At 40.9% G+C, this 25,588-nt stretch overlaps 1 protein-coding gene across 1 annotated transcript in view; it reads right to left on the bottom strand.

The window, feature by feature from the left end:
* Nucleotides 1–19,479, bottom strand: part of TMEM232 (transmembrane protein 232) — a 109,896-nt gene extending 90,417 nt beyond the window's left edge. The window contains exons 1-3 of the mRNA XM_067568937.1: nt 18,997–19,479; nt 9,960–10,071; nt 512–617 (exon numbers count right to left, since the gene is read on the bottom strand). Of these exons, the coding sequence (XP_067425038.1) occupies nt 512–617; nt 9,960–10,071; nt 18,997–19,130 (352 nt within the window). The 5' untranslated portion in view covers nt 19,131–19,479. The remainder of the gene's footprint in view (nt 1–511; nt 618–9,959; nt 10,072–18,996) is intronic.
* Between the last annotated feature and the right edge of the window lie 6,109 nt (nt 19,480–25,588).

Below are 25,588 nucleotides of genomic sequence, written 5' to 3'. Positions count from 1 at the left end.
AGTCTGTATAGGAGTCTCTCTTTACCTGACTTTACCAAGGAAGGGCTACCACAATTAAGAACATTTTAGATTGAAACAACAGTTAACATTTTTATTTAAAAAGTCTTCAGAACTAACTCAATATTCTACAATTTTATTAGTGGGCATAATTAGGAAAGGTGAAAACAAGGTTATTTAAAGCACTTTACTTTGAGATCATTAAATGTCATTTTAAATTACACTTAATTAGTTACTGATTTCAGAGACAGAGTAGATGGTAATGTCATGTAGAGGTGCTTAAATGATAATGATTTTTCAATTTAAGAAATTAAGCATAAAAACAGAGGTCTCTGTTATTACTACACTTACAGTATCTGTATATATTTGTAAAGTTTCTTTCTGCAAGTGGAAAATAAAATCTAAATCTTGTATTCCAAGTTTTCATTGTTAGGAGTAAGCAAAATTTGCTTTCACTGCTTCATTAGAAAAATCTTAAAGTAATCAACAGAAATACAATTCAAGAAAACTGTACCTTCCTGGATTTCACCTTTGCATTGAGCCAATATAATTGCTTCTGCCCATGCTACTGGAAGATCCACATGCTTCCCAGAACCTAATGTGCTAAGTCCTGCTCTTCTCTGTTTGGAAGGAAAAGAGTAAGAGGTTAAAGAAAAAAAGCCAAAAGTTTTTTGCTTACATTTAGCTTACCATAAAACTTTTTTTCTCAAGTCAATTTATTTGGAATACAAGTGATTATTTTAAAGGCATCATTAGTAAGAGTTTGCTGATGAAAACACAATAGCAGGAACTAATGAGGCAGCAATGCTTAATCCCTGGGGTTAACACTTAAATAAGAATAGGAATACTTAATTATAATTACAGAATTATTACCCATTTTAAGTACCTTGCATCAAAAACAATTAATTACCATCTCTGAATCACAGTAGTGACACCAGCCAACTTAGTAAAAGTGTACTACATTACTATCTCTGTAGGACTGAAATTGATAGGGACTCAACAATATGCTATCCTGACAATACACATCTCTGAAACTTAAGCTTTTTTGCAATTTCCACTCTTTTTAGATCAAAACAATCTTTTCAACAGAGGTCCTTTTTATGGAGGATTTCATAGCCAAAATGTCAGGACATTCTTGTTCACCTCTTTTGGTTAAACAGAGAAAACATACAGTACATTACATCTGATTTTCACAACGTTTTGCATGCATTTAGCTCTTGGGATGAAAAGTGGAAGAAGAAGTTACTCAACTTGTGCAGTAGCGTGGTTCTTCAAGATGTGTGTCCCTATGGGTGTTCCACTGTAGGTGTGTCTGCGTCCCTGTGCTGCTGATCGGAGAACTTCAGTAGCAGTGTCTGTTGGGCCTGCACATGCACTGTCTCTCCTCGTGCTGAGCCATGAGGCTAGCTAGTGCACGCAGCTAACGGTTCTCAATTCCTTCTCTACTGCAGAGTCATAGCAAGAACTCCGAAGTAGAGGGGAGGAGGGCGAGTAGTAGAGCATCCATGGGGGACACCCATCTCAAAGAACTATTGTTACTGCACAAGGTGAATAACGACTTCTTCTTCAAGTAGTGTCCCTATGGGTGCTCCACTGTAGGTGACTAGCAAGCAGTACCCCTTTTGGAGGGCTGGGACTTTGGAGTCAGGTTAGTCACAGATAATAGTACTGTGGAGCCAAAGATGGCATCAGAGGCAGAATTCCAGGTGATCGCATAATGTTCTGCGAAGGTGTGAACTGACACCCACGTCACCACTCTGCAGATCTCTAAAATGGGAACATCCTTAAAGAAGGTGATAGATTAGGAGATCGATCTCTTGCAATGTGTACGGATTGTGTCCAGAGGGGTCTTGTTATGAATTTGGTAGCACTGTTTGATGCAATTTGAGACCCACTTAGAGAGTCCTTGGGCTGATATCGCTGAGCCCTTAGCTCTTTCCATAATGGAAAGGAATAATAGGGGACTTCCTGAAAACTTTTGTTCTATCGAGGTAGAATGCCAGGGCTCTCCTGATGTCTAAAGTGTGAAGTATAGCCTCCATATTGTCTCAGTGAGGCTTATAGAAGGTGAGTAGACATGATTCACTTTAGGGATGAACCTTGGATGCAACCTGAGTGCAACCTTATCTGGGAAAAACACTGTGTATGGGGGAATGCATCATCAGAGCTGCTATTCCCCATATTCTAACCGAGGTAATCACAATCAGAAAGACCATTTTCATTGACAGGTATGCTACAGCTGGCCATAGATGCAAAATGCGGCCTACTCAGCCTTTTCAGCACTAGGTTTAGGTCCCACGAGGGGGTAGGAAGTTGAGGTTGAAGAAAGAGGTTTGTTATTTCCTTAAGGAGCCTCTTAGTGGTTGGGTGCAATAGTACTGAGTACCTCTCAGTGGGTTGGTGAAATGCTGTAATAGCTGCTTGGTGGATCCTGATAGAATTCAGAGATAATCCTGATTTTTTTTTTTTTTTTTTTTAAGGGTCAGGGCACATTCCAAAATATGTGAAGGAGTGGCTGACACTGGAGGGATTTGTTGGAATGTGCACCAAATCTGGAACCTGGACTATTTCTGCAGGTAAGTGCATCATGTAGAGGACTTTCTGTGTAGTAGAACCTCTTGCACTTCCTTTGAACATGAGCTTTCTAGGTGCTGGAACCATGTAGGAGCCATGCTGTGAGGTGGAGGGTCCCCGAGTTAAGATATATGGTACGGCCCTTGTTCTGAAAAAGAAGGTATGGAGTGGCTGAAAGGGCAATCAAGTGGACACATCACGAGTAGTCAGGTAAGGGTACCAGGTCTGACTCAGCCACATGGGAGCAATCAAAATTACATAAGCTCTGTCCCTCTTTAACTTTAGCAGGACCTTCAGGAGAAGAGGAAACAGAGGGAAGCATAAAGAAGGTCCTTGTCCCACAGGAGGAGGAAAGCATCACCCACAGAATGCTGATCAATCCCCGTGCTGGAACAGTATCACAGACTCTTCTTGTTCTGGTAAGTGGTGAAAAGATCTGTGGACAGTGTTCCCCATTGTATGAACAAGTCATGAAGTACTGACAGGTGCATCTCCCACTCATGACTGTGCTGGAATTTGTGATTGAGCTGGTCTGCTATCAAGTTTTGTGTGTCTAGGAGATAAGTCACGGACAAGATGATGTTGTGAGAGATGCACCAGTTCCATAATTTCATCGCCTCTGAGCATTGGGAGGGTGATCTGGCTCCTCCCTGGTGGTTGATATAATACATGCAGGCTATGTTGTCTGTTAGGATTTTCATATGTGATCCTGTTATCAGTGGGAGAAAATGGGTGTAGGCATTCCTGACCACTCTCAGTTCGAAGAGATTAACGTGGAGTGATATTTCCGCAGCTGACCATTTGCCTTCCATTGTGAAACCTTTTAAATGTGCACCCCATCCAATGAGTGATGTATCATTGGTAAGGAAAAATGAAGGTAGCGCCTGAAAAAAGGGGGGTCCCTTTGCATGCATTGGCTGGATTCTTCCACCAGTCCAGGGAGATCTTGATCCTGGTGGGCAGTGACAGGGGTTCTAGACTTTCTCTATTCAGTTTGTACTGAATCACAGCTGCAGGCTTCATATGTGAAGTCTGGCATGCAGAATCACCACTGTACTTGCCGCCATTGCCCCAGGAGCTGGAGGCAGATTCTGGCTGACACTTGAGGGCTGCATTGAGTTGTGTCTTGATGTAGGAAGACTTTGGCCTATAACATATCTAGATCAGCCCCTATGAATTCTAAATGTTACACTGGTTGACTTCTGGGAATTGATCTGTAGGCCTAGTTCAGTGAACAAGCGTATCATGTCCGTGGTGGCTCGATAAGCCTCCTGAAGTGACCAGGCTCAGAAGAGACAATCGTCCAGGTAAGGGTAGATCATTATCCCTTGTAATAGCAAATGGGCAGCGACCACTGAGAGTACTTCGGAAAGTAGAATCATAGAATATTAGAGTTGGAAGGGACCTCAGAGGTCATCTAGTCCAACCCCCTGCTCAAAGCAGGACTAACCTCAGCTATATCATCCCAGCCAGGGCTTTGTCAAGCCTCAGCATAAAAACCTCGAAAGATGGAGATTCCACCACCTCCCTAGGTAACCCATTCCAGTTCTTCACCACCCTCCTAGTAAAAAACTTTTTCCTAATGTCCAACCTAGACCTCCCCAACTGCAACTTGAGACCGTTGCTCCTTGTTCTGTCATCTGCCACCACTGAGAACAGCCTAGCCCCATCCTCCCTGGAACCCCCTTTCAGGTAGTTAAAGGCTGCTATCAAATCCCCCCTCATTCTTCTCTTTTGCAGACTAAACAAGCCCAGTTCCCTTAGCCTCTCCTCATAAATCTTGTGCTCCAGCCCCCTAATCATTTTTGTTGCCCTCCACTGGACTCTCTCCAACTTGTCCACATCCTTTTTGTAGTGGAGGGCCCAAAACTGGACACAATACTCCAAATGCGGCCTTACCAATGTCGAATAGAGGGGAATAATCACTTCCCGTGACCTGCTGGCAATGCTCCTCCTAATGCAGCCCAATATGCTATTAGCCTTCTTGACCAGGGCACACTGGTGACTCATATCCAGATTTTTATCCACTGTTACCCCCAGGTCCTTTTCTGCAGAACTGCTGCCTAGCTCGTCAGTCCCCAGTCTATAGCTGTGTATGGGATTCTTCCTTCCTAAGTGGAGGACTCTGCACTTTTCTTTGTTGAACCTCATTAGATTTCTTTTGGCCCAATCCTCCAGTTTGTTTAGGTCCTTCTGTATCCTATCCCTACCTTCCAGGATATCTACCACTCCCCCCAGCTTAGTGTCATCCGCAAACTTGCTGAGGGTGCAATCTACCCCATCTTCCAGATCATTAATGAAGATGTTGAACAAAACCGGCCCCAGGACTGACCCCTGGGGCACTCCGCTTGTGACCGGTTGCCAGCTAGACATGGAGCCATTGATCACTACTCATTAAGCCCTATGCTCTAGCCAATTCTCTATCCATTTTATAGTCCATTCATCCAACCCATACTTATTTAACTTGTCTTGGGGCCAATGAAAGTCTGAAGAGAAGAACTCTGTCTTGATAGTGGTCGTGTCCCAGAGTGAACCTGAGAAAACATCTGTGAGCTGGCAGTATTAAAATGTGAAAGTAGGCATCATGTAGGTCAAGGGCCAAAAACCAGTCTCCCTGTTTTAATGATGGAAAGATCATTGATGATAAGGGGACTATCTTGAGCATCTGAGCTTTGATGAACTTGAGAGCTCTGAGGTCCAGGATGGGTCTCCAACCTCCCTTTCTTTTGGGTTTTAGGAAGTAACAAGAGTAGAACCCCTTACCTTGTAGATGTTGTGGTACTGGATCTATGGCTCCTAACTGAAGGAGGCGATCTATCGCCTGCTGTAGTAGACTCTCGTGAGAATGATTCCTGAAGAGGGACAGGAAGGGTGTTGTGGAGGGGGTAGGGAGGTGAAGTGGATGGAATAACCAGATATGATGATCTCTAGGACCCATCTGTCCAACGTTATGCACTCCCAGGCACTGCAGAATGCTGACAAATGGTGGCCAAATGGGTGCATGGGCACAGGTAGTAGTAGGGAGAGGTCTTGTGGCACCTCGACCTGCCCGTCAAAAGTTGTGCTTAGGGGCAAGGCAGTTGAGGACTTGGAGCCAAAAGGCCTCCATTTTGGGAACTTCTCTTTATTCCTTTGGGGCTCATTGTGCCATTGTGATGGGAATTGGGACAAATAAGTTCTCTGTTGGTACTGAGGGCAAAAACGTCTCTTTTGTCCCAGTGTGTAGATTCCCAGTGACCTGAGTGGCCTTGGAATCCTTTAAGGAGTGAAGGGAGGCATCAGTATTCTCAGTGAAGAGCTTGACACCTTCAAAGCACTGTGGTCTGCACCTCTTTCAGGAATCCCGAGAGGTGAAGCCATGACACCCATCTCATCACTACAGGTATTGAGATGGTCCTGGCAGCTATATCAATGACATCAAGGGCCAATTGCAAAGATATTTTTGCTACCAGCTGCCCTTTTTGGATGATTGCCTTGAAGAGTCCCTAGAGCTCTCTGGCAGTTTATCAGTAAAGTTATGTAATTCATTGTAATTCATGTAGTTGTACTTTGCCGTGAGCGCCTGGTAGTTGGCAATTCGAAACTGTAAGGTGGCCAAGGAGTACACTCTCCTACCAAAGAGATCAAGGCGCTTCCACTTTCTGTCATAAAATGTGGTCTTAGAGCGGTGGTATTGGCCACGAGAGTTCACAGCATCCATCATGATGGAATAGCATGGCAGGTGAGTGAACAGGACCTCTGATTCCTTCATGGGGACATAATATTTTTGTCTGCCTGCTTGCATGTCAAGGCCACCAAAGCCAAGGTTTGCCACACTATCTTAGCTGGGTCTAGGAGGGCCTCATTAATCAGGAAGGTGATATTGGAAGCAGATGAAGCACAGATATCGATGAGCTAGTGGTATGTATCTTTAACCTCCTCCAATGGTATGTGGAGAGTGTCAGCCACTCTTTTTGCCAGCTTTTGGAACAAGTGGAAGTCATCCACCATGGAAGGAGATGACGGCATGACCGCTTCATCCGGCGAAGAAGAGGACATGGGTTTGGGTGTTGCCTCCTTCTCTGTATCTACCTGCTGTTCCTCTATTTTGTGAGGTTCTGAGGCCCACAATGCTGTGGCCAAGGGAGCATGCCTGGAAGGTTCCCAGGCAATGCTTGGTGCCCCTGAGACAGGCTGTTTGTGCATTTCCCAGGGGTCCCAGTATGGACACTGCAATGAATAGGGCCTGATGGAGGTGCCCACAGATGGCTGTACCAAGATGGTGGCAGTGCCATCTTAGAATCATAGAATATTAGAGTTGGAAGGGACCTCAGGAGGTCATCTAGTCCAACCCCCTGCTCAAAGCAGGACTAACCTCAGCTATATCATCCCAACCAGGGCTTTGTCAAGCCTCAGCTTAAAAACCTCTAAGGATGGAGATTCCACCACCTCCCTAGGTAACCCATTCCAGTGCTTCACCACCCTCCTAGTAAAAAACTTTTTCCTAATGTCCAACCTAGACCTCCCTCCCTGCAACTTGAGACCGTTGCTCCTTGTTCTGTCATCTGCCACCACCGAGAACAGCCTAGCCCCATCCTCCCTAGAACCCCCTTTCAGGTAGTTAAAGGCCGCTATCAAATCCCCCCTCACTCTTCTCTTTTGCAGACTAAACAAGCCCAGTTCCCTCAGCCTCTCCTCATAAGTCCTGTGCTCCAGCCCCCTAATCATTTTTGTTGCCCTCCGCTGGACTCTCTCCAACTTGTCCACATCCTTTTTGTATTGGGGGGCCCAAAACTGGACACAATATTCTAAATGCGGCCTCACCAATGCCGAATAGAGGGGAATAATCACTTCCCGTGACCTGCTAGCAATGCCCCTCCTAATGCAGCCCAATATGCCATTGGCCTTCTTGCCAACCAGGGCACACTGATGGTACATTCCCAAACTCTGTTGATATTGGATCCCATTTGGAGCATGGGAAGAGTACTGAGAAACTCCTTTTGGATCTCTGTCTGATCCTTCACTTGACATAAGAAGGGCATGGCATGATTGCAGGGAAATACTCCTTCATCGGCCATGGCTTGATATGGTGATTTCAGTACCGAGGGGTGGAGAGTCAGGTGCTTCCAGCACAGCCGGGTCCCCAGCCTGATGGAATTCAGCCAGTACTGAGTGCCCTGGCATCAGTGGCGGTGCCGGGGCGGGGTTGGAGACCTCGCCCATACCAATCTCTCCGGTGCTGGATGGGCCATTACTGCTGACGGTACCGACATCATCTCATATACCAAGGGCTTCTTAGGGCATTTGCCCTTATCTCTCTGTACTGAAGATTTGGTGCCCATGCCCAAAGGGTCTGCGGGCCTATCAATGGTATTGGACACCGCCAGTTGCTGTGAGGTGTGGATGCCAGATGATCTTGGTGCCGGCGGTGCCAAGGACATGGAGCAAGTTTCAGTTGCTTTTGGTTATCCCTGAGCTCACTTAGGGGACTTCCTGCTCTCTTTTTCACCTTTGAGTGGAGTCCCTGGACCGTTTCTTCAACCCATAGTCCTTTGAAGTCAAAGGTTGAGGGGAAGACTCATGCCTGCCAGAGAGTTGAGGTTGGAGAGCTGCCTCCATGAAAATGATTTTCTGGCGGAGCTCTGTCCTTGAAGGATCTCAGTCGGAGCTGGTAGCAGAGGGAACACTTTTGTTGGATGTGGCCCTTCCCGAGGCAATGAATGCACACTGTGCTTGTCGTAACCTGGATCACCTCACTGTAAGCATGATGCTTCTTGAAGCCCAGAGAGCCAGGTATCTCCTGGTCCTGGGGTCGACACAAGAAATGTCTTTTCTTTCTTCTTTTTGATTTCATTTCTTTTTTAGGCACAGCCAAATAAAGAGTTAGAAGAAAACTAAAATGTTTCTAAAGCTAAAGATTAACAGATGAAAAGGAGAATTAACGACTCACTATCAGATAGCTAAAGGCTCTGTCTTTAGCCAGGGGCAGTTGAGAAGGAACTGTGGATGGTTAGCCCATGCACACTAGCTAGCCTTGTGGCACAGCACGAAGACAGAGAGCACATGTGTGGTCCCAACAGATACTGCTACCAAAGTTCTCCAATTAGCAGCTCAGGGATACAGACACACCTACCTTGGAGCACCCACAGGGACACTACTCGAAGAAGAAACCCATTTTTATTTGAACATTCTTTCCCTTAGATTCCCTTCTACATTCTAGCAACTGATTGCAACTGGCAGTATTCTGGTAATTGTATTCTGGAAAGTATTGGCTTTCTGTATGAGTAATTCCATTATTTTGGCCATTAAAATTGGCTTCTCATCTCACCCAAATTGTTCACTGGCATAACAGTAAAAATGGGAAGGCAAGAGCTTTTGAGCACTGGAGGTGACAGAATTAACACCATTTGTAAATCCACTAAGCTGAGGCAGTTTTCCAACACTACCTTCCTGCTCACTAGTGCTAAAGGAGAATGCATCTTTATCACTGAATGTCAGGGTAAGTATTCTTCCAGCATTGAGAAAAATCCTGAATTAATCTGATCAAAATGGAAATCTGCACTCCAGCACAAAATCAGCCAAATCTCACTAACATGCCTTTACGAGGGTGCCAGTTAAACAACGGTTTTTTTGGAACACTGTTAGTCAATACACCTTTCCTGCCAAATAGAAGGTTCATTTACAAAAAAATAATCATACTGAAAGTCCATGACTTGCAAATAGGGCCTAAGTGTGCTTCATAACGTATAAAATTTTAATTTGGATGGTAGCAGATATTATATTAGCACCACAGCCTTCTCTTTAAGGCTTATTAAATGCCAATTAGATTGCTTTTTTAATATCTTTCAAATTTGAATAGCCACTCTGTTTCTGCATATTATCTATTTTTGGCTTAGTAAACCCATAAGGAATCATTTGGGGTCTTAAAGTGTTCTGTTTACTGTTTTTACTTTTCAAAACAGTTGCATACATTTTAATGGACAAAATAAAATGAAACATGAAATCACATCAGAACAGCTTTCCAGCTAAACAGTTAATCACTACATATTGCTAAAATTTCTCTTGAAGAAACTTAAAAAGGTCCATTCAGCTATAACCTAGTGAAAAATCTGTATAAAATTATCCTGATATTTTTTTTTTCAAATATTAAGCACCAAGATTGAGACATAGGATACCTGGTCAAGAGAGATACTATATACAAGTCCTTATATTGGTTAACTTTATATATATTACAATACACTCTGACAGCATATTAACTATTACATTTCACTTATACTTTCTAGTTGTTCCTCTCATCCCTCACAGTGCTTTCTCCCAACAAAAGTAATAGCATTGGTTTTTTATAAAGGAAAGGGAGCATGCAAGTGCCAAAATAATAATACAAATTGTCCCTTATTGTGTACACAAACCTTGCATCTGGCAAGCATTTTCTTAGCTAGTTCTAGTAAATCTTCTTTATCTTGTGGATTTGTTGCCTCATTGAACTTCTGAATGAATTTGTCTGTGATTTCCAAGGGGTTTCTAAAGAAATATCCAAAAAAATGTAGCAGTTGTTTCACTTCCTAAATAATAAGGTTCAAAGTGCTATAAAAGTGTCCAAAGAAAGAATTACTTTTGTGTTACTTTTTAAAAAAAGACAGATTAAAAAAAAGTAAAGGTGGCATGGTAAATTGTTTTTATAATAAAATAGTTACTGTATAGTTTGCCTGGAGGCTGCTCTAATTTATGCTGGATTTTACAGGCACAGGGGGTGCTGAAAATCCAGCTAAGGATCAGCATTGTACAAGGTTGTCCCAGCCAGGCACTCACTTTGGTAGTCACACTGGCCCTATAACGGGAGTTTTGCTATTGACTTCAGTATGGCTAGGATTGCATTCACCCTTTTTCCACTATTATGCTGGGAGTAGGGAGGTCAGTGGCATGAGAGCCTCTACACTGGCTATTCACTAGTGCAGGATCACCCTTAATATGTATCTACACTGCAGCTGAGAGGTGTAATTCCCAGCTCAGGAAGACATACAAGGACTAACTCTGCTTGGGGTAGCACACTAAGAATAGCAGTATGGCTACAGTGACATGGGGAGCAGCGTGGGCTAGCCACCTGAGTGCATACATAAGACCTTGGACAAGATTGCACTTAGATGGCTAGCCCAAACTGTTGCCCATGCCACTATGGCCACACTTATTTTTGGTGAGCTAACTTGAGCAGAGCTAGTCCGTGTTCTTCTACACAGGCTGGGAATTATATCTCCCGGTTCCAGTGTAGACATACCCTTATACTGGGATAATTCCTTTTGGGCTGGTTAAATTGATTGATGGTCATGTTACACTAGCAGTGTAGTGCAAAGTGCCATCTTCTCCAGACTGCAGACAGTCCAAAACAATAGCTCTGAGAGAGATGTGAACTGTCCCTTTCATTTCGCTAGGGTTTTGATATTGCAACGTACCAATGACAATTTAAATGACAGCATTATAAACTTCTTCTTTGCTGATCAGTTTACCAAGCATCCGCTGACAGACCCCTTCCATAATCTCCGACTGTCTCCTATGCATTGTGATGTTTCAGAAGACACAGTTGTCCTCTGCCCAGCTGCCACAACCCAAAGTTTTGTCCCCTGACAACTTCTACAATACAGCTATACATCATCAACACACAATTCTGTATGACAATAAATATTTTAAATGTAGGGACAGAAAAAGAAATTGAAATTTAATCTCCCATGAAATAACACAAGGAATACTACATCCAGTACGGTATTCTTTTTTAAAAAGTTTAAGTCAATTACAGCATCCATTTTTAATTTAAATGAAACTGCTGTACAATTTTCAGTGTGCCGCAGAATTTAGGTTCAGCATGTGCAGAGTACACAGGGCCTGGCAATCAGCAGTAGGTATGCTTAGAAATAGTGAGTTGGCATGAGCAATTAAGCAAAATGGAGAATTAAAATGAACATCAACAGAGACAAGGTAATATCTTTTACTGGACCAACTTCTGTTGGCAAAAGAGACCAGTTTCATGATTACAAAGAGTTCTTCTTCATGGCTACTATAACTCTGCATCTATCGTAAAGTTAAGGCAGGCAATAATTAATCCGTGGATGGCAGAAGGGTGAGACATATATAAAACAGTAATTTCAATACTAATCTACTAGAAAGAAGCATATCACATGCCTTCAGATTACAGTAATTTACATGATGGCCCAGATTAGTCATCCCCAGGATGTAGGGAACACAGTGGTGGCACAAAATCACCTTCCCCGCCTCACTCCATATTTCTTGTCCTGTGCTGAGTTCAGCTTGGCCAAACCAGAGAAATGGGATCCATCAGGTTTTTTTTTTTTACTTCTGGTGATTTAGTGTTATACAAGCTAATTTATAATATAGAAACAAACTCAGGCTGGATCAGTGTGTTGGCTACAAAAAAAGATATAGAGCTGACCTAAAGCCCATGGAGTCTTTCCATTGGATCAAGCCCATAGTTACAGTCTTACATAGGTTGGGGGGATGAATAAAAACTACAGTAGAACCTCAGAGTTACAAATATCAGAGTTCAGATCTACCTGGTCAACCACAGACCTCATTTAGAACTGGAAGTGAGCAATCAGGCAGCACCGGAGACAAAAAAAGAAAAAAAAAGGCAAATACTGTACAATACTGTGTGAAACATAAACTACTAAAAAAAAGGGAAAGCAGCATTTTTCTTCTGCATAGTAAAGTTTCAAAGCTGTATTAAGTTAATATTCAGTTGTAAACTTTTGAAAGAACAACTATAACATTTTTGTTCAGTTACGAACATTTCAGAGCATGGTCAGCAGGTATCATAGGCCAGGGGAGGCTAAGCCTCCCCAAACAGCCAGGCATGGCCCGCCCATGCACCACTCCAAGGCCACACCCCCTCCAGCTGCGTCCTGCTCTTTCTCCATGGGCCCAGCCCAGGCTGGCGCAGCACTGCTCGTTCTTTCCGCCCTTGCTCAGTCAGTCTCTCCTCCAAAGCGGTTGGGGGTTGGGGCTAGGGTGGGCCAGCCAGTGGTCTGGGACTTGGGGCAGCTGGGGCCGGCACTTGGGCTGCCCAGTGCTGGGGCCTCCTGGCTGAGACTCCGGGGCTGGGGCTGCCCTGCACTCAGGTTCCCCAGGGCTAGGGCAGGCCAAGGCTGGTGGGACTGGCTGAGGCTGGCAGCTCAGGCCAGTTGGTGGGCCAGGATTTCAGCCTCCTGGGGCTGGAATGGGTGAGCTGGCTGGCCCAGGGCTGGGGCGGGCCAGAGCTGATGGCTAGGGTCTGGGGTGGGCTGGGACCAGTGGCTCAGGTTGGCTGGCGGGCCTAGACTCAGGCTGCCTTTGGCAAGCCAGCTGGCTGGAGTGGGGCTCCTCCAGCCACGGTAGGGGACTTTGGGCTTCGGTGAGAGAGGGGATGGACGAGGCATGGCCTCAGGTGGAAGGAGCATGCCTATGGGCTAGCCTCCCTGGACGGAGGGTTCATATGCTACCCATGTTTCAGAGTTATGAACAGCCTCCATTCCCGAGGTGTTCATAACTTTAAGGTTCTACTGTAACATGTTTTTCCATCTCTGATTTATATGATTCTGTTATACAGAATACACATCAGAAATAGAAAATATGGTAAGATTAGATATGGCATTTCAGCTTTCCTCAGGCAGTGGAAAAATGGAATCAAAGTATATTACATTTTACCCAAGTCACAGGAAGGTCCCAAGGCAAAATCATCCTTTCTGATCTACTATTCTATTTCTAGTATGTATTTTACAAATAAGTTATGCCTTATCAATTATTTTAAAGATAACTGCAGTCTGTGATTTATTACTGAAAAGAAAGAAGACTGCTCATTTGTAGCCTTATGTGTAGAAGTTGAACTGCTTAATTAGATCCTTCTTACAGTCTGCCGCAGCTCATCTTAATGAATATTTAATGGCAAAGTAATGTAGCTATTTTTAACCAATAGCTGACTGGTGCTAGTCTTTATAAATATAGGCATTAGGATCTAGTGACAGAGCATTACAAAGAAAAAAAAACTAGCAAGCAAAAACTGTCAGCTCCAAAACATTACTAATCACTTCTGTTCTTCAATCAGTGTAAGGGCCAACTAGAAGAATATAATGCTACCAAAACGCTACATAAATAGCAGTGCTTAGATTGAGAAACATTGGTGATGAAAAAATATATATTTATTTCCTGCTGCTCCTGTGGTTTACCAAATATCTACATATTGTTTGTCCACATAATTCTTAAAGGAAAAAGTATACAGTTACCAAAGTTAGGATAACCAGTATTGTCTCTCCCCATCCCTCTTTCTCTGTGTTTTGTTCCTTCCTTCCTTCTTTGTGTCTGTGTTTTTTCTATCCAGTATATCTACTGCTCTTTGCTATTCATCTTTATCTGCATTTGTTACTCTCTCTTTTTCCTCACACTCCACCTTCTTCATTCCTGGGTCAAATCTTGGTCCCCTCACGCACTTGCGCAGTCCCACTGAAGTCAATAGAACAGTTCAAGTGAGTAACACAGGCATTATTTAGCTCTCTGTTATGTTCTTTTCCTCTCTTTTTCTAAGATCAAGCTAGTAGTAGTAGTATCAGCAACATGAATAAAACACCGGTCCATCTATATTGAGAAAACAACCAGTGGCTAAAAAATGGTTGTCAGCCACAAATTCCCTGCCACTCACCTCAGCTAGTGTTAAAAATGGTTTAACAGCTAGCGAAAATGTGACAAATCCTTTTTGAACATAGGAATTGCTACACCAGATCATCAGTACATCTGCTCCAGTATCCTGTCTCCAATAGCAACCTGCACAACATGCTTCAGAAGAAAGTGCAAGAATCCCAAAGCTGACAATTAGGAAATAACCCACCCATAAGGGATATTTTTTCTAATCCCAACCAGTTAGTGATAGGTTTATGCCCTTGTGGCACCCTGCACCCCCATGTTCACCCTTATAGTGCAACTGTGTATTATCTATTGCAAAGCATGTCACGTTAGATGTCTTTGGAATGCTCATGATGTACTGGTCATTACTGTTATAGTAGTATGTTGGTTGCAAGTTCGTGTATATAGTTATGAGACTGTGCCCTCATGGCTTGAAACATATCCAGGCAAAACTCTCCAGGAGCAGAGGGGCAGTTCATACCTCATCAAGGTGTGTATAGGACAAACCCAGCTCAGCCTTCCAGAAACAAAGGACTGGCCTGGACATCAACAGAAGATCAGTTGGACTCTCCAGTGAGTAACCTCCCTTCCCTTGGCCAGCTTGGAACCATGATGAGGTAATGCTCACTGACTCAGGACATGTATGAATCTATACATGGACATTGTTTGTCACCTGACCCTGAGGGGTGGGAGGGGAAGCACCAGAGAGGAGAACGAATATTATAAAAAAGGGAGACATTTGCCATGCTCTTTCTCTTCCACCTCCAGCTGCAAACACTACCAAGCAACCGAAGTGCTGACCAAAGGGGAGAGCCTGGCTGAGGGAAACCAGCCAGCCTGTGGTGAGAATCACCTAAATTTGTAAGGTTGCTGAAAGTGGTAAGCTTAGTTTAGAATACTTTTTGGTTTTGTTTCTCTCGACCAAATCTGACTTGTTATGCTTTGATTTATAATCACTTAAAATCCTTCTGTAGTTAATAAATTTGTTTGTTTCTTTTACCTAAAGCAGTGCATTTGGTTTGAAGTGTATTGGAGACTCCACTTGGATAACAAGGCTGATGCATATCAATTTCTTTGTTAAATTGACAAATTTATATGATCTTACATTGTTCAGTGGGCATAACTGAACACTGTAAAATGCAGGTACCTAGGGTTGCATCTGGGACTCGGGGTACTAGCTGGGGTCATTCTGTTGCATAATCCAAAGAATGGCTGGGTAAAAACACTCACTCACTAAATTGGAAGCAGCTTACATACTGGAAGTTGTGCATGAACAGCCCAGGAGTGGAGGTTCTCACAGGAGGGCAGAGTAAGATGGGCTCCAGGAGTGGGGGATTGGGGAGACGCAACAACACACCAGTCCAGATTGCACCAGGGGAACATCACAGCTCTGAGGCATGCCAGTTTGCATGCCTTATGTATATATTTGATTCCAAATGATGAAACTGTGGATGTTCACATAAATGTCTAAAATGTATCTGACAAAAATGTTGCAAATTTATTTACCAGTTTTTTTAAAGCTCTAATGTGTACTTCAAATTATTCCTTCCAACATTATTAATTTACATTTGCCAACAATGAGCTTCATCTGTCATAGTGCTTTCCATTCTCCTAACTTTACTAGGTCTTTCTGGAGCACCTGATGGTTTTTCTCTTGTCTTGGCTATCCTGCAGTATTTTGTATTATCAGCAAATGTTGCCACCTCACTGTTCATTGATCTTCTCCCAATGATTAATGAATATATTAAACATTACCAATCCTAGTGTAACTCAATATGACCTTGACCATTACTCTTTATTTTTTGTAACTTAGTCAGTTTCTGACCCATGAAAATACGTTATCTCTCACTACATAAATATTTGATTTCCATAACAGCCTATTATGAGAGACTTTTGTGAAAAACTTTTTGAAAGTACAAATAAATTACATGTGCTGATTCTGTTTTATGTACTATTTTGGTGATCTACTCCAATTCTATTAGACTAGAGTGGTACAACTATCCTTTAAAGTGAAAGGACTGATTTGTTTCTATAATTCATATTCATTTAGATATTTCACAATTTTCTTTAATTATTGTTTCAGCCAGTTTACCTGGTACTGAAGGCATGGCTTACTGGTCTAAAATTCCCAGATCTCACTCTTAGAAGTTTTTAAAATGATAGGTACAATATTTGCTACTCTCTAGTCTTCTGGTACCTTTCTTCTAATTTTTCTGAAAGATTACTTAGTTTTTTTTAAAATTCAGCCAATTCATTCATAAGTTTCTTCAAAACTCCTGGATGAATACCATCCATTATGGAATAATATTAAGGCAAGTTCCAGAAGGCTTCAGTCATTCTTTCTGAAAAGATGTTATAAACTTTTTGTCCCATGCTGAATGCTGCAGCTATAACATTTTCAACATCAGTTGTGGGGAGCCAGGGTGACCATTTCCTGATTAGGATATTGCAGTGGGTCGTTTACCTAGGAGATGGGCTTTAGTGTCTTATCTCTGCACAAAATACTTTGCACACAGATCCAGCTGAAGAGTGAAATTGATATCACCCCAGGCATAGCATTTTTCTGCAGACATGTTGTATTATTTCATTTCTGAGTTAACTGCCAGAACCAGTTGTCCTACTGGCAGTAAGGGAACTACAGGCAGTAGCCTGCTGTCTGGTCAATATGTTCCCAAGCAGATAAGTTACTGATTTGTTCATTCCTGATAGAGTATCACCATGGAGACCCTTACTGTGGTTACAAATCTGCTTCTTGGAAAAGCAAAAACATCTGACACAAATATCAATTTTTTGTAAAGCAAATTTGCTTTTGATCACTATCATTCACCCACTGTATTACAGAAATTATACACATATTCACAAAAAGTACAAGTTGCAGATCAATGGACCTGACAGATGTAAAAGGTTTCAATTAGTTTTTTTTAAGGGTACACGTGAATATATCTAGTTGTTCAACTTTCTATTGTATTGTAGATCTCTGATTTAGAATTATGCCCTTTTTAAGAGGTTTCCGTTTTTATTGTAAACTGAATTTACATATCTCATCTGAGATCCTAATTTTCTGAAAATTTCACTAGAATAAAGAGAAACTGTAAGAAAGTCCACATCAAAATGGAGAAGAGTATAGTTCTGTGTGACCAACTTAGGTATTTTTTGAAATTTTAGGTGTTGTGCTGTGGCCATATCCAGCAGAAGAAAACAAAAAACTGTCTCCATAAGCAAGGGCCTACCATGAATACTGTGTCCAGTTTTGGTGTCCACAATTCAATAAGATGTTAATAAGTTGGAGAGAGTTCAGAGAAGAGCCATGAGAATGATTCAAGGATTAGCATACACCCCTTATAGTGATAAACTAAATAGATTGAACTCCTTGAGTCTAACAAAGGAAAGGTTAAGGGGTGACAGTCACAGTATAGAAGTACCTCTTGGGGATCAAATATTTGATAATGGGGTCTTCAGTCTAGCAGATATAAGTATAATAGGATCCAATGGCTGGAAGTTGAAGCTAAACAAAGTCAGACTGAAAATAAGGCATACATTTTTAACAGTGAAGGTAATCAACTACTGGAACAATTTATCAAGGGGTCATGGTGGTTTCTCCATCACTGGCAATTTTCAAATCAAGACTGGATGTTTTTAAAAGATATGTTTGAGTTCACACTGAATTGTTTTGGGGAAATTCTATGGCCTGTGTTATACAGGAGATCAGATTAGATAATCATAATGATTCTGGCCTTGGAATCTATGAATGTTTGATTGCAGATCTTCTGAGATTGGTAAAACCTTGGATAATTTTCAAGGGTGCTATGCCAATTATTATCAGCTAAAGATCTGGTCTTACGTGATCTCAAACCAGTTAGAACTTATCAAACTGCATTCATGTGACCAATTTTCCATAGAGCTACAGTGAGTCACAATAGCTGGGGATCTGGACCTTAGACTTCAATCTACTGAAGGTGCTTCATGTGGAAGCAAGCCATCTGCATTACACATGGGCGGACTGGCCACTGGCAGTTCTGGCAAATGCACTCCAGTGCACTCAAGGGCTGGTGGGCCAGTTGGCCCGCTGCGGAAGTCTTTCGTCAGGCCCTCCAGCTAGGCCTGGTCGAGCGCAGCAGCCACTCCCCCTTCCTGGCCCCACCCCTTCCTCCGTGCCTCTCCCACCACATTGGCCCAGCAGCACCCTGACTGGAGTGTGGCAGCCGCTCCGCTCCGCTCTCCTCCTGGCCCCGCCCCTCTTCCACTTTATGGGCCCAGTGGCGCCTTGACCAGAGTGCAGCAGCCGCTCCCCCTCCTAGCCCCGCCCCTTTCTCCTGCCCTCCTCCCACCATGTGGGCCCAGCGGTGTGCTTTAAATGCCAGAGCCGATTTTTAGTCCCAGTCCGTCACTGGCATTACAGACACATATGCAAATCAGATCTGGTGTCTTCAAATGAATAATAAAATGTGTTGACTCTGAGTTAGATACCAGTTAGCTATCTAACTGATATTCAAATTCCCCAAGCATTTGGATGAGGAGGAAGGGATGACTGGGAACAAGCTTTCCATGATATCCCTCTATGGCATACCTGACAGATATCCTTATTTTGCTGTTCTAACTGGAAATGAACATTTTTTTTCAAGTCATATGGACTTCCAAAGTTGAATGGCTATATAGATAAGGTGTTAGTCAACTCAAGAACTCTATACAGGAAGTTAATGATCCATAGAAACTGAAACTTAGAAACCTTTGACCACATGCTATTCTACTGTAAAGTGATCTTAGGGTTTATAGTTAAATTGCACTTACACGGGCTTTTCACTGTTGATTTTGTATGAATGATTTGGCAAACATTTTCTCAAAAGTTTCTTTTGAAGTTCTTTATGTTGTGTATTGGATAATATTCCAAATCTGTGTATCACTGGCACTTTAATAACTGGCATCTTCTCATGCTATAATCAATCTAAAATCAGACAAAACAAATACAGAATATGTTACAATCCACTGAATTGGGATTTCTGATTGTTTCCCCACTAGTGAGAGAAACTGCTATTCACAATCTATATGTGAAGATACATGTGTTCTGTCATATTGCTGCCACTGTCTCTTCTCAGCAGAATATCAACATGCTCATAGAAGCTGATAGTTACACTTTCTAAGAGATACCATAACAAGATGGTCATGTATGACTTTGGGCAAGTTGTTTTAGTCCCATAGCTTCCTCATCTGTAAAATGAGATTAACAGCATTTGCCTCCTTCACAGATGGGGAAGGGGGTCATTCAAAGGAGGGAACTGTTAGCTATAATAATTAATTATTTGAGACTCTTGGATGGAAAGTGCTATCCAGAGTAAGTACAAAGTATGATGCTATAAATGGGGAGAGGAATCAAAATAGGATCCTGGAGGTAGCTAGATAATAACATCTACTTACATCTATTTGTACAAACAAAGGAACTTTATTGTAGGTTAATATGACTTTAAAGACCAAATTTGCAAATGAGCCTTGTTCTGATCTCTAAACTTGTACCCAAAATTTAGTACACAGAATCATTTGGACTCAAAGAGACAAAATGTGTGCATGCAAATCTGGCAAATGTCATTTGCATACATAACTTCTATACTTTGTGACTGCAAATTATTATACCTAGACAAACAAAGATGCAAGCGAAGAGGCTGTTTTTGAAATTGTGGCCATAGAGATCTATCCATACGCATAGAACACAGCTACCTATTGGATTACAGCCATAGTAATGTGTGGGTACACATCATAAAGACTAATAAAGATAATATAGAAGTGTCATTTGCTAATCCTACTAAACTATTCAATCAATGGATCTGTACTGAATCAATGGAAGACAGAAATTTCAAGAATTAAGTATGAAACTCTGACATAAAAATGTGTTCAGTCAGATCTCTGCTGTATCTGAAGTACTCAGATCAATTGGGGGCCTGATTCAGCAAAAATGTGATTTCTGACTTCTGTAAAATGCAAGACTTTGGAAGCACACTTTTTACCAAATCATGTCCATGCTATAAAATAGCATCGACTAGCCAGGTCATCCCTATGACGGAGAACCACCTGCAATCTATCCATACATTTAACACTGAATTTTTGTATGGCTTTGTCACTTTAAGTCAGACAATTAATTCTAATACAGTTTTTTGTCTCAATGAATTTTGTTTTGTTCATTTTAAAGATATGTATGCAATGAATAGCCACAAACAACCTAGCCCAAATTTCAGAAAGACACCTTAACACAATCAGGAAGAGCAGGCAACTAATGAGTTACAAGTTGTGCTTGGAAGCAGAAGAGATACATTCTGTAGCCAGGAGCTAGATACCATCCATAGCTGGTAACAGATTACAGCTCAGAGCTGGGACTGTGTCTCTGGAGAAGGACAAGCCAGAAAATGATTCACAAGTGATAAGTGGAGGTGGGAATTAAGACAGCAGCTAAAAACAGAAACCCTAAAATCTTGTGATGATCAAGCATGGTGAAATTTTGGAGTAAAACAAGGAGAAATACAGCCCTCTTCTGGCCCATGTCTTTTGCAGTGATATTATATATTGACAAAGAATGCCCTGTTCATGTTTGAAAGAAACACAGATGTAAAAATACTTATTCACAGCCGGATCTGCAAACACAGATTCCTCTCTCTTTGGACAGGAAGCAGTATAATGTAAATTCCACTGCTTGAGTTGCTGCTGAAACTTTCTCATAAGTGCAAGGGTATTTACATAGATAGTATTTGGTTTTTAGTTTGGTTGGCCAGCTACTGAATTTCCATTTAAGATGTACTCACCTCTAACTAACAACTTCTCCTGTTTATAAGTATCAAGAAATAAAGAAAAAAATCATGATTTTTAACTAAAGACTGCTGATTTGAAGACTGCCAGCTATATGTTGGTTGGGGTTTTTTGGGGTTTTTTTTGTTTTGGTTTGGGTTTTTTTGTATTTGTTAAAACAACAACAATATTGTTTAATAGCAGTGCTTAATCAACATAACATATTCAATATACAAAATTCTAAAGTACAGAAAATGTTTATAACATACACACAAATTTTAGAATGTTTTGCCATAAAAAAGCCATTGGCTAAAAAGAAAATTACAAATTAAAATAAATTATGTAATTTATCTTTCATCCATCATCTCCTCACTTATTCAGAAGAATTTAACTGAGATTGTATTAAAATGATAAACTCTTGATAATAGTCATCTGCCTAATTGTATGGCATTGAGCAGAAACTTGGCACAGAACCTTCAACTAGAATGCAGATTTCTCCTTGAAAAGCTATGCTTTTTCAATACAAAAAAGGCATTTTGGATTAAATTTCAAACCTTTTTTTTTAATCTAGAGCTTTTAAAAAAAGTAACTTAAATACCAATTATTTAGAAAGAACTTTGGTATGAACCTTCTTTTTGACAATGACTTAGAGTTTTAAGTTTAGAGACACATTTTGCAACTGCACAGCCTCCACCTTTCCTCCTCCCCCTCCAAGGACTTAACAGCCTTTACCTCATGAAATATTCTTAAAGTACTTGTCTGATACTGCATTACAATGCCAAGAACATGGAGCATTTCTCAATTCAAGTCTGCTGAGACCACTTATTATGGCAAATTATAATGGCAAACAATGTCAAGGCAACTCATTACAATATCAAAATGCTGTCAGTGCAAGATGTACTAACATCAACATTTTTTAAAAGGGAGAGAATGAAACAAAAATAGCACGTAAAATAAATAATCTTTCTCAATCATACAGGGATTTTGCTCTTCAAAGATCTCCTACAAACTAACTAGTCATGAAGAGTTTAAAAAAACTCAAAAAAATGTCCCAGAAATGTTAAGTTTACTACAGCACCCCAGCTTTTCTCCATTTTGTTAAGAGGCTACAACATGAACTATATGGGGCTAAAGCCTGCTTGCTATTGCAGTGGTGACTAGCTGTGGGAAAAAGAGTGTAGTAGAGAGCCTTTTGTCCTTGCACAAGCTGTCAGGCAAGCTACATCTTTAGGAGAGTCCTGGGAGGAAGAGCCCGCATCTTCATCATGTCCCAAGCAGGAATAGATCTGTGGTTTGCAGAGGTGTCTTTAGTCATCCCAGTGAAGGTTAGCTAGCAGATGGCGGGCATGCATGTATAATCTACCTCAGAGATGCATCAAAGTGCACCCCACAGTGGGCAGCACCAGCTTTTCTTCTGGAATCCTGTCTTACACCAACAGGATTTCTAGGGCAAAGGATGCACAGGCCGTTTTTCTTCTGACTATTGCGCCAGCTGAGAGAAGACTTGATCCCAGGTCCTCTAGCACAGGATAAAAAGAAGGCCCAGTTGAACACCCACTGCGGTCAATAGAAAGTTTCTAAAAATTATAGGTGATAATTTTCTAGCATAAGGTATTGCACCCACATGAGATATATCTATATTGAACCTCATTATGAAGAATAAAAATGAATTGATCACTCCACTGCAATTTGATGGTTGCATAGAGAACAGTGATCATTACCTGATTATATTCAGGATGGGCAAACAGAGGACTGTCCCAACCAGTGACACATATATTTGGTACTTCAAAAGGACTAATTTCTATGGCTGAGGGAACATTTTTAAATCAGCAGGCCAGGATAGCTTGCACCAAATAATCCTAGAAGAGATTTCTGTCACTGTTAATTTTTAATAAATCTTGAAATATTGGAGACATTCCAGAAGACTAGAAGAGTTCTAATGTCATGCTAATATTCAAAAAGGACAAGCTGGATTCTTTGGATAATTATAGGCTGGTTAGCCTGATTTCAATCCCAGGCTGAACTCTGGAAAAGCTGATACAGGATTCAATCAATAAAGAATTAAAGGGTTGGAATATAAATAATGTCAATCAACATGGTTTTATGAAAGAGAGGTCTTGTCGAGCACACCTGATTTAATATTTTTGGATGAGATAAGTTTGGGTGATAAAGGTAACTACATAGATGTAATATACTTAGACTTTTGTAAAGTGTTTGCATGATATTTAGATTAAAAAATTAGCTTTATGCAATATCAATGTTCAGTGGATTAAGAACTGGCTAATTGACAGATCTCAAAAATCCATTGTCAATGGGAAATCATCTTTGAATTGAGCAAGTTTTTACTGACGTTCCATTGGGATCAGTACTAGGTCCAGCATTACTCAGCACTTTTATCAATGATCTGGAAGTCAACATAAAAGTCACTGGTGATAAAATTTGTGGACAAGAAAAAGATTGGCAGATTGGTGAATAATGATGAGGACATGGCAGTCATACAGAGCAATACTGAATCGCCTGGTGAGCTGGGTCCAATCAAATAAAATGCTGATATAAAATAGATATGCTTTAGTCAAAACTGGGTCAATGCAGAGGTAACTGGGTGAAATTCTATGGCCTATGTTATCCAGGAAGTCAGACTAAATTATTTAATTGTCCCTTATGGCCTTAAAATCTATAAATATATTACTACAATGGGCATTGGATCAGGTCCAGAATCCAACCAGCTTGAATTAAATAAATAATTCAGACCTGATTCTCATAACTCTAAAGCAACTTTATGCTGTGTATAGAAGCCGTAAAGTGGGTGTATAAATATAATTAAGTACAACAACATTAAGAGTAATTTTGAGAAGAGAAACTGGTGAAGAGAAAAAAGACAAAATATACAGGAAAAGACAGAGAACACAAGGTAGGGAAAGAAATATGGGGATGGAGGAAGAGAAAAAGGATAAGAAATGGGCACTAATATAACTCAGGGGAAAAACACTATGATTTAGGGTAGGCAACATAAAATGTAGTGAAGCCAGTTATGAAAAGAAATATTTTTTTAAAAAAAAGCAAGAGAGATGTAGTAATGGTCTAATGGTTCTCAATGAATACATTATTGAATGAATTTTATCAGTATTGATCGAATAATATAAAATACTTTATTTGCTGTTTTCAACCTGATTTATAACTGGTCAAATAGTATTTGGTGAAAATATTAGATGAAAACCAGTGAAATTAACTAAATATGTTCAGTGAATATTTGTTTCAGCTGTTCAACCAATCCTTGTAGTAATTTACATATTATAAACTTATTAAATAGAAAGTTGACTGATAATATATTGCAATTAAACACAGTGTACAATAAATGGCACACAACTGTTTTGTTTGTTTAAATTGCAGGTGCTGGGGTCAGAGAAGCATAGTTATTATTCAGCCTGGCTAGGAAGCCCAAGGCCTGATCGTGTGTTCCTAGAAATGAATGGAAAGACTCTCATTGACTTCAATGGGTATTGGATTGAGCCTTTAGTCCCTAGACTAGTAAGCATAGAGTACATTTTTCAAATCCTGTTCACAGCCATGATATACCATACTTCTGCTTCAATGGTAGTATTTCCCTTCTAATAACAAGGCACCATGTTTCTTCCTACAAGCCAACTTACCTTATCTAACACAGGGCGTTGTGAGCTAATTTCATTAATATGTGTTAAGCATTTTGAGATCCTTGGCTAGAAGGTGCTGTAGAATTGCTAAGTATTTTTAAAGGATCCTTTGGCTGCAGAAGTTGTGATAATAATCTATGTACAGTATTTTGGGGAATAGACAGAGTGGGAAATGTTTTATTAAAATCCATGTTTACCACTTTCCTCCCGTCTATTAATTTGTTGTCATCCTGTTTAAAAAAATCAAGTTTGGGTTGCAAAATGCATTCTTTAATTCTGTCTAATCCCATGCTGTTTACTGTCCATGATTCCTTGTATTCTCAGATTTTCGTGATTTTTTTTCTTTTAATATATTTTCCATCGAGGATAGTCTTAGACTGTAGTGGCATTTACAAATCTGTGATCTTTTTAACAGACTTCTATATCAGCATTCAGAAAGACTGGAAACGGAAACAGCCTCACTACATGTAAAGAAATGTTACAGAGGGAAGTTATCTAGCACCATGTAATGTATGAGTTTATATTTCAAATTTGTTCTCATTGCTATTTTAACTTGAACCTCTCTCACCAGGTTAGATGAAAAAGCATTTCTGCTGCCACAATTTTTTCCTGCTCTATCCTGCAGGCTGTAATTAAAATCCCACTCCCACAGAGCAATGTGTTTATGCCGTTCAGTCACATACCATACCAATAATTAAGTGCTTGTTATAGCCAAGGGACCAAGCTCTTAGAAAGGTTTCTGTTCAATAGAAGTAATTTATTTTCAATGATGTGTGTACAGAAGTAGAGTTTGCATTTTGGGTTATAAAACCATAATGGCATAGCGCCAGGTACTGAAAGAAAGGAAAATTTAAACCTTTGGGATGAAAATGGAACTACTTTTTGAAATATGCAGCTCATGGCATCACTTTTAACAGTAACTTTAATGTATTTTTATGATATACTAGAAAATATACCCATTG

The sequence above is a fragment of the Emydura macquarii genome, unplaced genomic scaffold (assembly GCF_026122565.2).
Source record: "Emydura macquarii macquarii isolate MOO-44397 ecotype Brisbane River unplaced genomic scaffold, CSIRO-AGI_Emac_v2 contig_2897, whole genome shotgun sequence".
NCBI lineage: Eukaryota > Metazoa > Chordata > Testudines > Chelidae > Emydura > Emydura macquarii.
Note: the sequence above shows the minus strand (reverse complement) of the source record. Positions and strands in the feature narration are given on the sequence as shown.